At 35.6% G+C, this 13,316-nt stretch overlaps 1 protein-coding gene across 4 annotated transcripts in view; it reads right to left on the bottom strand.

Annotated features, from left to right (window-relative positions):
* The window catches only part of LOC143223625 (dystrophin-like), a 187,325-nt gene that overhangs the window by 79,023 nt on the left and 94,986 nt on the right, over nucleotides 1-13,316 (bottom strand). For 2 of the 4 annotated variants that reach the window (XM_076451800.1, XM_076451802.1), the window contains one exon: nucleotides 10,497-10,686. In XM_076451800.1, the coding sequence (XP_076307915.1) occupies nucleotides 10,497-10,686 (190 nt within the window). Of the gene's footprint in view, nucleotides 1-1,057; nucleotides 1,465-9,900; nucleotides 9,909-10,496; nucleotides 10,687-13,316 lie in introns of those variants that run through there. The other 2 variants (XM_076451805.1, XM_076451803.1) reach the window with 2 other exon arrangements.

Here is a 13,316-nt window from a genome sequence, read left to right as displayed (position 1 = left end):
TCCAGCAGAAATTGCCGAAGTATACCTGATTTATTACTTCGTGAAATTGTCTTACTCACGTGGCTCTGTGTTGAGCGGAAAGTTTCAGAAATTCACAAAACTGATGTGGCATATACAGTTAAAATAGTTTTTGCCTCCTGTAAGCTGATGTGGCATATACAGTTAAAATAGTTTTTGCCTCCTGTAAGCTGATGTGGTATATACAGTTAAAATAGTTTTTGCCTCCTGTAAGCTGATGTGGCATATACAGTTAAAATAGTTTTGGCCCCCTGTAAGCTGATGTGGCACATACAGTTAAATTAGTTTTTGTCCTCTGTAAACTGATGTGGCATATACAGTTAAAATAGTTTTGGCCCCCTGTAAGCTGATGTGGCACATACAGTTAAAATAGTTTTTGTCCTCTGTAAACTGATGTGGCATATACAGTTAAAATAGTTTTTGCCCTCTGTAAGCTGATGTGGCATATACAGTTAAAACAATGTTTCTGTGTTTTGAAGATCAAATCTAATATTTACGGGTTTGTTGCTAAGCTAGCGCCACAGTCGACGCAGTGTTACAAAAAGACAACTGGTTTATATAAAGTTTGTACATGCCTGTAAATATAGGTTGGATTTTGTTTTTACTCTTTGCATATATGTTCTAATCTGCACTTAAAATAAGTAATAAATATGCTAATTCTACTTTTCAGTTTTAACTAAATTTTAGTATATTGAGAACCACCCATTATTGGTTGCGATATAGGTATATAAGTAATACATGTACATTGTTAGTAGCAGCAGTATGCCCATTTATATATATATATATATAGACGCCTATGCAATACATGATTGACTGTAAAAACAATAGGTCCATTTATATATAGGTGTATATAATACATTTACAACGTTACAATTAGAGTCATACGTTTTGTTGTTTTTGTGTAAAATTCGTTATTATTGCAAAAAACAAACAAACCCTAAGAGTCATTTAATGAAACGTTTGGTATAAGAACTATAATATGACTTCATTTAACACGTTAAAGTAAATGTAAACAGACCCCCACATTCTATGATTTTACCTTTTCCATCTTCATCAACAAAAAACGAAGACGATACGTGAAGCATATCATATTCATCCAAGCAAATCTTGCCGAACAAAGAAAGACGAAATTCATAGTACACAGTCACGAGAATACGACGAAAGACGAAATTAATAGTACACAGTCATGAGAATACGACGAAAGACGAAATTCATAGTACACAGTCATGAGAATACGACGAAAGACGAAATTCATAGCACCCAGTCATGAGAATATTCGCCAGAGATCATGGAACTACCTAGGGTTTTTCCAACTTTTAGCGAAAGTTACAGGCGATAGGATGTTGTTAGCATCATTGAACTAGTTCAATTTCAGAACTCAATTTTTCTACTTGAATTCCTCAGTCGAATTCTCACTGATATTCTAGAAGTTGATAAATAGAATACTTTCACTCCTGTTTTGTCTTACGTCACAAGTAATTGGTAGGTAAATCAATACTTCGTGGTTTTTAGTTCTTAAACTTTTATTTTTCTCATCAGCAAATTCCAATTTTTTTTTCACAAAGCTCCTTTACTATTCGTCTATTAGAAACGTTTATTGTTGTACCAACATTCATAAGGCCTAAAGTCCTATATGTTAATAAACAAAATTCCAAGCTCTTGTTCAGAAATAATATAATTATTACATTTGCTTCTGACACGTCATGCTTCTATGATGAACAGATTCAAGTATTACACAACCTCTTCGCAGCTACGTCATCCGATTCTATCAGAATCAAACAAAATAAATCTTTCGAAGTGCAGTGCTAATCCCCCGCATGGCTTACGTAATGACCTCAGCTTAAAAACACCACAACAAACTCTTAAACTCTCTCACCATGACCTATAACAACACATGGAACCATGCTGAACATTGATTTTACAGCACCAAATGATCTGAATAAATAAAGGAGCCTGGTAAAGGCTTCAACTACAACCCCAGTTTATCCAATGCTTTCTGTGAATACAAAGAATTTCTGGAAGGTCAAACCACGTGACCTCATAACTGCTAGCTGTGGCTGACGCTGGAGAAAGAAATACCCCATCTGCCAGGTCCAGCCTCCTAAACCCCATCCTGTGCTTCGGTCAAACTCTTTTTTTTTTTGTTCTCCTACTCACAATTGCTTAATATACGTCTTGAAGAAAGAACACTCTGAACTACCGCGTAAAACGGGTTGGCTGGCTGTTTTTAGTACACGTGATCTCATCGAACGGGAACTGGGCTAAATTTAACAAGTAAAGAGAAAAGGTCTCTCACACGCCGGACCAAATTTTGTCTTGCGCCTCTGCCTGTCAGAACGACGTATAATTCAGCAGTAGTAACACATTTTCTAGCTGATAGAAAAACCGCAGCAAGGAATACAAACACTGTATGAAAGACACAATAAATACACGGTGACCGTTGGAACAACTTCAGAGAGAAAAACGATACAGCAAAGTCAGAGATACGACATCTATGTCGGTATCACCAGGTTACAACTACTGCATGTAGCCGTTAGAAACATTACTGAAAATTACAGCATTTTAAACTTGTATATACGTCTTAAAGACTTCATGAAAGTAGGGGCGTAGACGTGAGGTCTGTATCTTTCTCTCTTATAAATATTAATTTAGTAGACTTCAATAATTTGGTTATATGATTATCATTAACCTTTGTGACACCTATCTTGAAATATTCTCAATATAATAGCTGTTTGTTTGTTGTTAAGTGCGAAGCTGTCAACAGGAGGGGTCTAACACCGAAATTTTGCGTTATAAGCCATTAATTTTACCCTTGAACTACAATGTGACAACTGTGTGTAAGCTACAACGTAATCTGATTCATTTTATGAAGGGAAACCAAACACGTGGTGACTAATAAATTATTAGCAGCGTATATTTCTATCCGGAAAAATTGTAATGGTTTTATAACTTGATTGCTGTGGACACTACAAATAGCCCAGTTTCGCTTTGCTCCAACACAAATGAACAATAGTTTGTTCGTTCTATTTCAGCAAGAAAGCATCTTATAAATAATACACGAAACGTATTATTAAACTTTTTCAGGTACACACGACCAGTTATTGTATTTCGTTACATAAATGATTACTGTACCTTTATAAGCAATACAAAACTGTACCCTTTCTTGTAAGTCACCAGCCGCTAAAAGGCAAAATAAAACCGATATATAAACTGTGCTGAACGAAGATGTGGCATTATTGAGTTTTGGTGACTGTCAGTTACTACCAACTTCTGATGAGAGCAAGTTATGTACTTAAAGCGAAATTAAAAATCAACCTTGAAATAAACACACCTGTTAAATATACGTTTCCAGTTATAAAGACTAGAATGAATTGTTTTCATCAGTGTCCACCCTGTTAACGATATTTTGAACTATAACCCCAACAATATCTCACGAGCTTCGGCTTTCTTAGAAAATTTGGGTTATTTCTAAGTTCATATATTAAACTAACAACCTAAAACTTTCTACATAATAAAAGTACAATAAAAATAATTACATTAGATATACTAAATAGTATAATCAATACTGTTGATTAAAGTAAGAATAAACATGCATAATACAGTATACTTTATTTAGGGAAACCCAAACACTCGCTATTGGCAATAACGTTTCGATTCCATGAAACAATAGTGTATTTCTAAATGTACTTTGTAATATAATTTTCTGTTCTACTACTGCGTCCTTGTATGATTAATATTCAAGTATTTTCGATAAAACATCATAAATAAAAAAAAATAACTTTATCTTTTGCTTCAATAAGTAAAGAAAAAATTACTTTGGGAAACCTATCTGGTACGTCTGTAGCTGAAAAAAACAATAACACATTACATTGGTGAAACCTATGTTTTGTATCTCATAATTTTGTATTGAAGAAGACGTACTACGTTAGAAAACATATTTTGTACTATTATGACTGAAAAAGAAACGTTTTCCTTAAAAATAACACTTTTTTCTCTTGTATTTCACTGAACAAGGCACATTACCCTGAAAAAACAATTTACATGCAAAAACGGCTCGTTTGGGTTGAGAAAATATTTTACGTAGAAGAGCGAACAACAAAACATGTTTAGAAGACCTGGCCAGGAGACTTGTGATACTTTCTACAGAGAACAAAAACAAGGAAACAACCAAAAACAACCAACAGAAAGATGACAACTTAGATAATTTTATTGACATCCAACAGCCAAACTTCCCAGGTAAAATTAAAAATTTATATTTTCCAGAAACACCTAAAAACAACATCTTAAAAGATTTTTTCAAAGAATTTTCTCACAAAACCATCAACATAATTTCACAAAACAGAAAACTAAAAAACAACCTTACAAAAAGAGACATTAATTCCATTAAACACCTAAAACAAGACAAAAACATAAAAATTCTAAAAGCAGATAAAGATAACGCTATAGTCATAATGAACACGAATGAATACATCCAAAAAATGAATAACATCCTATCAGACACGAACAAATTCAAACCAATACACACAAATCCAACAAAGACACACGAGACGCAACTGAACAAATTACTACTACAAATGAAAAAAGCCAACACAATTTCACAAACACTTTATTCCTACCTACGTAAAACCGACACACGCACACCACAAATATACGGCATCCCCAAGCCTCATAAACCAGATTGTCCATTACGACCAATAATGTCCACATATGAATCGTTTAATTACAATATTGGTAAATACATAGCATGGGCATTCTCCAAATATGTAACATCAGCCAGCTCATTTATCAAAGACTCTTTCAATTTCAAGTCTAATCTAAATCAACTTAATCATAAAGCCTTAATGGCCAATTTCGATGTTATATCTCTCTTTACAGAAGTTCCAACCACTGAAGCCTAGAAGATAGCCTTAGAACTCTATATCCGAGACCCTAACCCAACCATAGAAATTCCCAGTAACCAGTTAGCAACCATAATAGAATTCACCACGATAAAGACAAACTTCATGTTCAACAACCAAAACTATATACAAACAAATGGCCTAAGCATGGGCAACCCAGTATCACCAGTTCTAGCCAATATTTTTATGACACAAGTTGAAACACAAGCAATTAACACAGCATTACATCCACCACTATACTGGTACAGATATGTAGATGACACGGTTGCGGGATTCAAATCTACAGAACACATACTTAATTTTTTCAATCACATTAACTCTATACATCCCAACATTAACTTCACATGTGAACAGGAAGAAAGCAATCAAATATCATTTCTTAACCTCAAAATTACAAGAACCGACACACAATTCAAAACAGAAATCCACTGAAAAATCACCCACATTGGACTATACATTCCTTGGGACTCAGCACATGAAACAAAACAAAAAACTCAACATACTAAGAAACCAAATAAACACAGCCATAAAACTATGCTCACCAGATAAAATTAACGATGAATTAGACAAAATAACACAATACTTCATCAACATCAATAAGTTTTCTCCACAAACCGTAGAAAACATTATACGCACACACCTAGACAGAAAGCAAAATCAACCAACTAAAGTAAATATATCTCACGAATAAAAAAATCACGAAACCATATACTGCTGCATACCATATATTCCTGACATCAGCACACAAATAACCAACATTTGGCAAAAATTAGTAACAAAATATGACATTCCAGTTAATACCAAATTTATTCAAAAACCAGGCACAAAACTGAGGTCTATACTATGTAAAAACTACACTGACAAACACCACACCAACATTATTTATAAAATACAATGTGATAACTGCCACGACTTCTATATTGGAGAAACAAGTAGAAAAATGGAAACCAGATTCAAAGTACATAAAAAGTCACCTTCACACGTTTTCGAACACTGCAAGTCAAATAAACACAACATAACCATAGAAAACACTCAAATGCTAAATAAAAAAACAAACATAAACAAACGCAAAATTAAAGAAGCCTTACTTATACAACAACTTAAACCCAAAATAAACCAATATAAAGGAACGCCTTTATACCTATATTAACATAATAAAATAAATAAAATTATATATTCAAACATCTAACATCGCCCTCTACATTCCGACACTCAGTTACACAACCCCTTTCAAACATGTGGTCAGCTTCCGGTCAGTTACCTCTTTCTTTGTGAACCTGACGATGACCGAAGAAGGTCGCAACGTTGTTCGCTCTTCTATGTAAAATATTTTCTCAACCCAAACGAGCCGTTTTTGCATATAAATTTCTCAACAAGAGGGTTTATCGATATCACTGAAAAAACAATGTTTTTTACCTTGTACTTCTATATCGAAGAAGATTTTACCCTAAAAAGCTTCTTACCGAGTACGTTTGCATTGAAGAAGATATGTTACCCTGAAAAAAAAAGTTTTTTTACCTTTATGCCGCTAATTCGTACAATCATTCAATAAATCATGCTATCCCCTGTACATGTGACTTCTTTGCACCTCAAATCTACACTGGTAGGGAAATCCTCAACGGGAACTGCTAACTTATTATGTTCATTCATGGAAATATTATTCAACGTAATTATGTATCGAAACACGTTACACCAAATAACTATCTAAAGATTAATTTCTAACTGTTAATATTTCTCATCAGTCGTGTTACGTCGGTGTGGAGCACTGATAGCAAGTTGTTTCAAATACGCCTGGTGTTTGCACAAGTGTTATTACAGCAACAAGCGAATTCAACCAATATATATATAGCAAGTTGTTTCAAATACGCCTGGTGTTTGCATAAGTGTTATTACAGCAACAAGCGAATTCAACCAATATATATTTTATTTATCTTATTGTGTTTGTTGGTTGAAGTCCGATTTCTAGTGTTATAAGTCCGCAGACATACAGCTATGCTGCTGGGGGGGAACTTATCTCAGTTGATGTAATAAACTTAATCTACATTAAATAACAACGTTTAACTCAAAATTTGCTTGAACAACTAGCTAACTGAAGTTACACACAGTAGTTAGGGTAAAGAACATTTCGATTTCTAAGCCTTTTTAATACATCGAATTCCCGAAGTCTGCGCAAATTCATTGGAAAATGCAAGCAAGTCAGCTTTTGTTAGTTTTACGTTTAATGTTGTCACTCTGAGAACACTTGTCTTAAAATTGTTTTATGAATATTTTTAATAAAAAAAACTTAAAACAAAGAGATCCTACATTATCCATCATAAAACATATATAAGATATAAAACATGTTTAAGGTAGTGCTACATTCTCAAAACCTTTAAATACATGCTATCAGTCAACTGAAGGTATATAAACCGACCGTTCAACATCTCTGAGATTGAAAACTGGAAGTTTGTTTGATTTTGAATTTCGCGCAAAGCTACACGAGGGTTATGTGCGCTAGTCGTCCCTAATTTAGCAGTGTAAGACTAGAGAGAAGGCAGCTAGTCATCACCACCCATCACCAACTCTTGGGTTACTCTTTTACCAACAAATAGTGGGATTGACCGTCACATTATAACGCCCCCACGGCTGAAAGGGCGATCACGTTTGGTGCGACGGGGATTCGAATCCGCGACCCTCAGATTACGAGTGTAACGCCTTATTCCACCTGGCCATGCCAGCTCTGGAAAACTGGAAGTAGTTAGGGTAAAGAAAATGTATTAAAAATACATCGAATTCCCGAAGTCTGCGCAAATTCATTGGAAAATGCAAGCAAGTCAGCTTTTGTTAGTTTTACATTTAATCGTTTTTAGTTGCGCATATTTAAGTAATGTTGACATATTTACGTCGTTTACTTTCGTGAAATACACCGGTCAAATTTGTCATTATCTCGTATTCGTTTGTTCATGTTTATCACCATAGATCTCATATGCTTATTGTTATCACGAACCTAATATGTTTACGGTAACGGTTAGTAAGCTATATAAGTAAATTTTTTATGTTAATTAGACGCTAATTACTAACTATTTTCTAGCCCTGTTTTGACTGTCTATTCAAAGAAATCCTTGTATTAACCGAGATTCGATCCTGGGTCTTCTTGGCTCAACTGAGGAGACAGCCGTTAAAGCTTCAATCAGTTAACTATCGCAATCTTTTCACGACGATATTAAGGTTTTGCTGACTGCTGTGCCGGGTTGACTGAGTGTGCTATTCTGGACCTAGAAGGTTTATTTATTTATTTTTTTTAAATCCATGTCCTATAAATTCCATTTTATATTATGGCCGTCTCTGGTTTATTGCAGGTGAATGTGTATTATTGAGTGTTGTATATCTGTTTGTTTTTTGAGTTATGTTCTTTCTTCTGCCGTCATTATTTCAGAGGTCGCTATTCGAAAGAACGATTGACTGTACTTTCGGTCGCATTTGCTGATGATTTGTTTCTGAATTTCGCGCAAAGTTACACGAGGGCTATCTACGCTAGCCGTCCCTAATTTAGCAGTGTAAGACTAGAGAGAAGGCAGCTAGTCATGACCACCCACCACCAACTCTTGGGGTACTCTTTCACCAACGAATAGTGAGTTTGACCGTCATATTACAACGCACCCGTGGCTGAAAGGGCGAGCATGTTTGATGTGACGGGGACTCGAACCTACGACCCTCAGATTACGAGTCGAACGCCTCAACCCACGTGGCCATGTCGGGCCAGATCTATGTTGAGCAAGTATATGTTTGATGGGTGGTGGTAGCTATTCCCACCGACCAGTGTGGGGGGGGGGTTGTACATTAAGCTCACTTGGAACAACTTGAAACTTCTGACATGTTGCAGTACATAAGATACGATCACCCAGTGGCACAACCGTATATATAGGGACTTTTAGCCTTACATTCAAACGCAGCTACATTGTTCCAAATTTGTATTTTAAAATTAGTGTAACTTTAATTTTTATGTATCTACATGCATGGCTTTATTTTGTTTTGAAATTTAATTTTATGACTTAAAATGCTGTATTCTAAAAGACTGAGGTAAGAATTAGCTTGAAAAGTAAATCATATCCCGTTGTCGTTTGTTGTTGTTTTTTCCTCTTAAACTAAATAGGAGTGTGTGTTTTGTGGTTTATTAGGACAATAATAAAACAAGAAACCTGTGTGATAACAGTGTGAGTAAATAATATATATGTAATTTTTCAATTTGTCTCTTTGTTAACTATTTAATGGATATTTTGGCTTTTAGAAATACCATTTGTACACCCACACATTACCTTATTAAACTACACATGAACTCTATTCAAATGATTTAGAAAATTTACACGATTTGTTTGCACAAGAGGTGGAAGGTCATGTTCGTATATCTGGAACAAGTGTTACTGCTACACGTTTAGAGACTGACTACAAAATGTCTGTGCAACATTTGTACTTTTGAGTGCTTAACAGTCTAATCAGTCCTGTGTACGAGACCACTGGGCCATTAAATTTGTTACCCCTAAGAATAATTCACAAGTTTAATCAATAATGTCTATTCAGCTACTGAGCTTTTAAATTTGTTAACCCTGACAAGAACTACTCTGAACAACCGTTTGATTCTTACGTTCACAGAGAAGCGGTAGAATATTTAGAATTGAAATTATTAACATTAAAATATCTAGACAAACGCTAAAATGTGGGTCCTTAAACTATTCGTTGATTGGTGGAAGTGTTGAAACCCAAGGTTTAGGGTGTAGTCACCAGCAAGTAGAGCCATTACCTCTATAGTTATATTACGCTATTAAATGCAGTACTAAAAGCCAATAATAAAATAGTTGCGCGGCGTACAACTATTTTTTTTTTCATTCCCAAAAATATCTCTTCAAACATAGTTACACATGTATGCACATGTACTTCCTACATTCTTTTGTTAATTATTCTCTTCCTAGAAACGTGTTACGACACTCTACAAGTTTTCAGTTCTTACTCTGACTTGTTCTGACCACTAGAAACGTGTTACGACACTCTACAAGTTTTCAGTTCTTACTCTGACTTGTTCTGACCACTAGAAACGTGTTACGACTCTACAAGTTTTCAGTTCTTACTCTGACTTGTTCTGACCACTAGAAACGTGTTACGACACTCTACAAGTTTTCAGTTCTTACTCTAACTTGTTCTGACCACTAGAAACGTGTTACGACACTCTACAAGTTTTCAGTTCTTACTCTGACTTGTTATGACCACTAGAAACGTGTTACGACACTCTACAAGTTTTCAGTTCTTACTCTGACTTGTTCTGACCACTAGAAACGTGTTACGACACTCTACAAGTTTTCAGTTCTTACTCTGACTTGTTCTGACCACTAGAAACGTGTTACGACTCTACAAGTTTTCAGTTCTTACTCTGACTTGTTCTGACCACTAGAAACGTGTTACGACACTCTACACGTTTTCAGTTCTTACTCTGACTTGTTCTGACCACTAGAAACGTGTTACGACACTCTACAAGTTTTCAGTTCTTACTCTGACTTGTTCTGACCACTAGAAACGTGTTACGACACTCTACAAGTTTTCAGTTCTTACTCTGACTTGTTCTGGCCATCCTCTGACTTGCTCCATATCTTCTCGTGGCCCGTACTTCTCTGCTTCAGAGTCCAACATTTCGAATGTGGATTCCATTTCTGATAGCCACGCCAGAAATCTGTCTAGCGCTTTATCCAGCTGTTGCAGCGAATTGAGCGCGTTCTGTAAGGCTTTGCTTCTTGCTTGAAGACTGAAAAATATGACGTTTATAACTTGATTATTAGCAAAAAAAAAAAAAAAAAAGATAGTATAAAAATTGTCGTTGTTTGAAAACTAACAAAGTATTTTATTATTTCATGAAGACAAAGAAGATATTTTGGTTTGTTTTGAATTTCGAGCAAAGCTACTCGAGGACTATCTGCGCTAGCCGTCCCTAATTTAGCAGTGTAAGACTAGAGGGAAAGCAGCTAGTCATCACCACCCATCTCCAACTCTTGGACTACGCTTTTCCCAACGAATAGTGGGATTGCCCGTCACATTATAACGTCCCCACGGCTGAAAGAACGAGCATGTTTGGTGTGAGGGGGATTCTAACCCGTGACCCTCGGATTACGAGTCGAGCGCCGTAACCATCTGGACATGCTGGGCCGACGAGGAAGAGACAATCCTAGCTTAACGATTGTTATACTAAGCGTATGATTGATTGATTTTGTTTTCTAATTGTCGTATAATGTTATATATGGAAAAGTATCATTTCTATAGACAGCTAGTGCTATGCTGTCTTATAGTTAATTTTTATTTAAAACACAAAATTAAAAAAATTTTGAAGGACCAGAAAAAACCTGTCTAAGTGATGTACTAGTTAACCTCAGTTATTACTTTTCGTATCAGGAGTCAATCAAAGGTGTTATCATTTGTCTCGCGGGAGAGTTTTATTTGTGGCTAGGTCCAGTTTCAACGATATGCTTATTTTATGATTGCCACATAGGATAGACGTACATCCGTATTTCTGGAGTTCATCGCCTGATCGACAAATTATAGGAAGAATGTTAACAGTGACATCAAAAAGTGATGTATTTCCTGATGCCATAATCGGTCATGGAATTTCTTTGTTTGAAGTAATGTCCGGCCGAAACGAACCGTCAGATGTCTTTTCACTTTGAGTTCAGAGTTACATTTCACTGTCATAACAGCTAGTCTTTAGTTACATTTCACTGTCATAACAGCTCGTCTTCAGTTACATTCCACTGTCATCACAGCCAGTCTTCAGTTACATTGTCAGTTAAATCGCAGTCAGTTTTATTTTATTTTAGTTGTATTTTCGTCTTCGTTTATGTCGGTTTACAGTTGTGTTTTATGAATAAAGTGTTGGTTTACGTACGGCAGATTGAAACGCGTAAGATAGATTTTTTTTATATCCAATCATATTTCTTCTTGCTCCTTGTGTTATTACGATGATCACGTCACTATGTTCTTTCTTTTACAAATCCTGGACTGTCAAATGACCCAGAAGAGGAAAGCCTATAAGTTGTAATTTTAATAGCTTCTTCTTTAAAGTGTTTTATTATGCAAATCATTTAAAAAGGAAAATAAAAAAATTACTCATTTGAAGCCGAAAAATTTAGACGGTCAGATTATACGTAATTAAAGTCTCAACTTCGAAACTTCTTTCAAAGGAAGGCTTATTATAAACCCCAAACAACGCGAACTGAGTTAAACCAGACTGTTACAGTTTTACTTCAATGATTCCTTTGCCTGACTTTATTAATACTTATGTCGTTATAAAAAAAAATGTGACTGATACCAAGCTAACTTTAATGTAAAGACAGTGTAATTTAAACAATGCATAGTCTCAATACATTCATTTTTTTCAACCTGCATTATTTAGCGTATTTAGATATCATATTACACATTTTTGCTATTATTACAGATTATTTATTACACGCGAAATTGATGTGAAATGTCCGAGCATAAAACGTTCCAAACTAGACACGTTTAAGTCGATGAATGTTTAGTCATCTGAAGTCAAAACTCAGCTTAGATAAATGTTATTTTAGTTATAAGTGGACAAGGAGACGAGTAATAACTTTAGTTATAAGTGGACAAGGAGACGAGTAATAACTTGAATGTAAACTTTATCTCAAAAAATATTTAATTACCACAGATCTTCTTCACCCTGATGGACACAACTGATAGCCTGATGTGACTTTACTATAACAAAACACACATCTTCTTCATAAACAACATTTCAGTTTACTTTCTGTCTACCAGCAAATAAACATTTTGAGACGATTCCACCCTTGAAAGGGCCCGGCATGGCCAGGTGGTTAAGGCACTCGATTCGTAATCTGAGGGTCGACGGTTCAAACCTTCGTCACACCAAACATGCTAGCCCTATCAGCCGTGGGGGCGTTATAATGTGACGGTCAATCCCACTATTCGTTGGTAAAAGAGTAGCCCAAGAGTTGGCAGTGGGTGGTGATGACTAGCTGCCTTCCCTCTAGTCTTATACTGCTAAATTAGGGACGGCTAGCGTAGACAGCTCTCGTGTAGCTTTGCGCGAAATTCCAACCAAACCACCCTTGAAAATCCTACATCTCACTGACCATGAGAAAAATATGGTTGATTAAGAAAGAATCCATGCTTTAATCTTGAATCCCTTTAGTTAGTTTGTTTGTTTTTGGAATTAAGCACAAAGCTCCACAATGGGCTATCTGTGTTCTGCCCATCACGGGTATCGGAACCCAATTTCTAACGGTGTGAGCCCGCAGACTCTCCGTTGTGCCACTGGAGGTGGCTGATATTGTCTAAGGCCAAGATTGTTTGAGATTGACTCAATAGATAGGGAGTAATTAACCGACAGGCTTTAGAAAACAAAAA

Source organism: Tachypleus tridentatus, chromosome 8 (genome assembly GCF_004210375.1).
Source record: "Tachypleus tridentatus isolate NWPU-2018 chromosome 8, ASM421037v1, whole genome shotgun sequence".
Classification (NCBI taxonomy): domain Eukaryota; kingdom Metazoa; phylum Arthropoda; class Merostomata; order Xiphosura; family Limulidae; genus Tachypleus; species Tachypleus tridentatus.
Note: the sequence above shows the minus strand (reverse complement) of the source record. Positions and strands in the feature narration are given on the sequence as shown.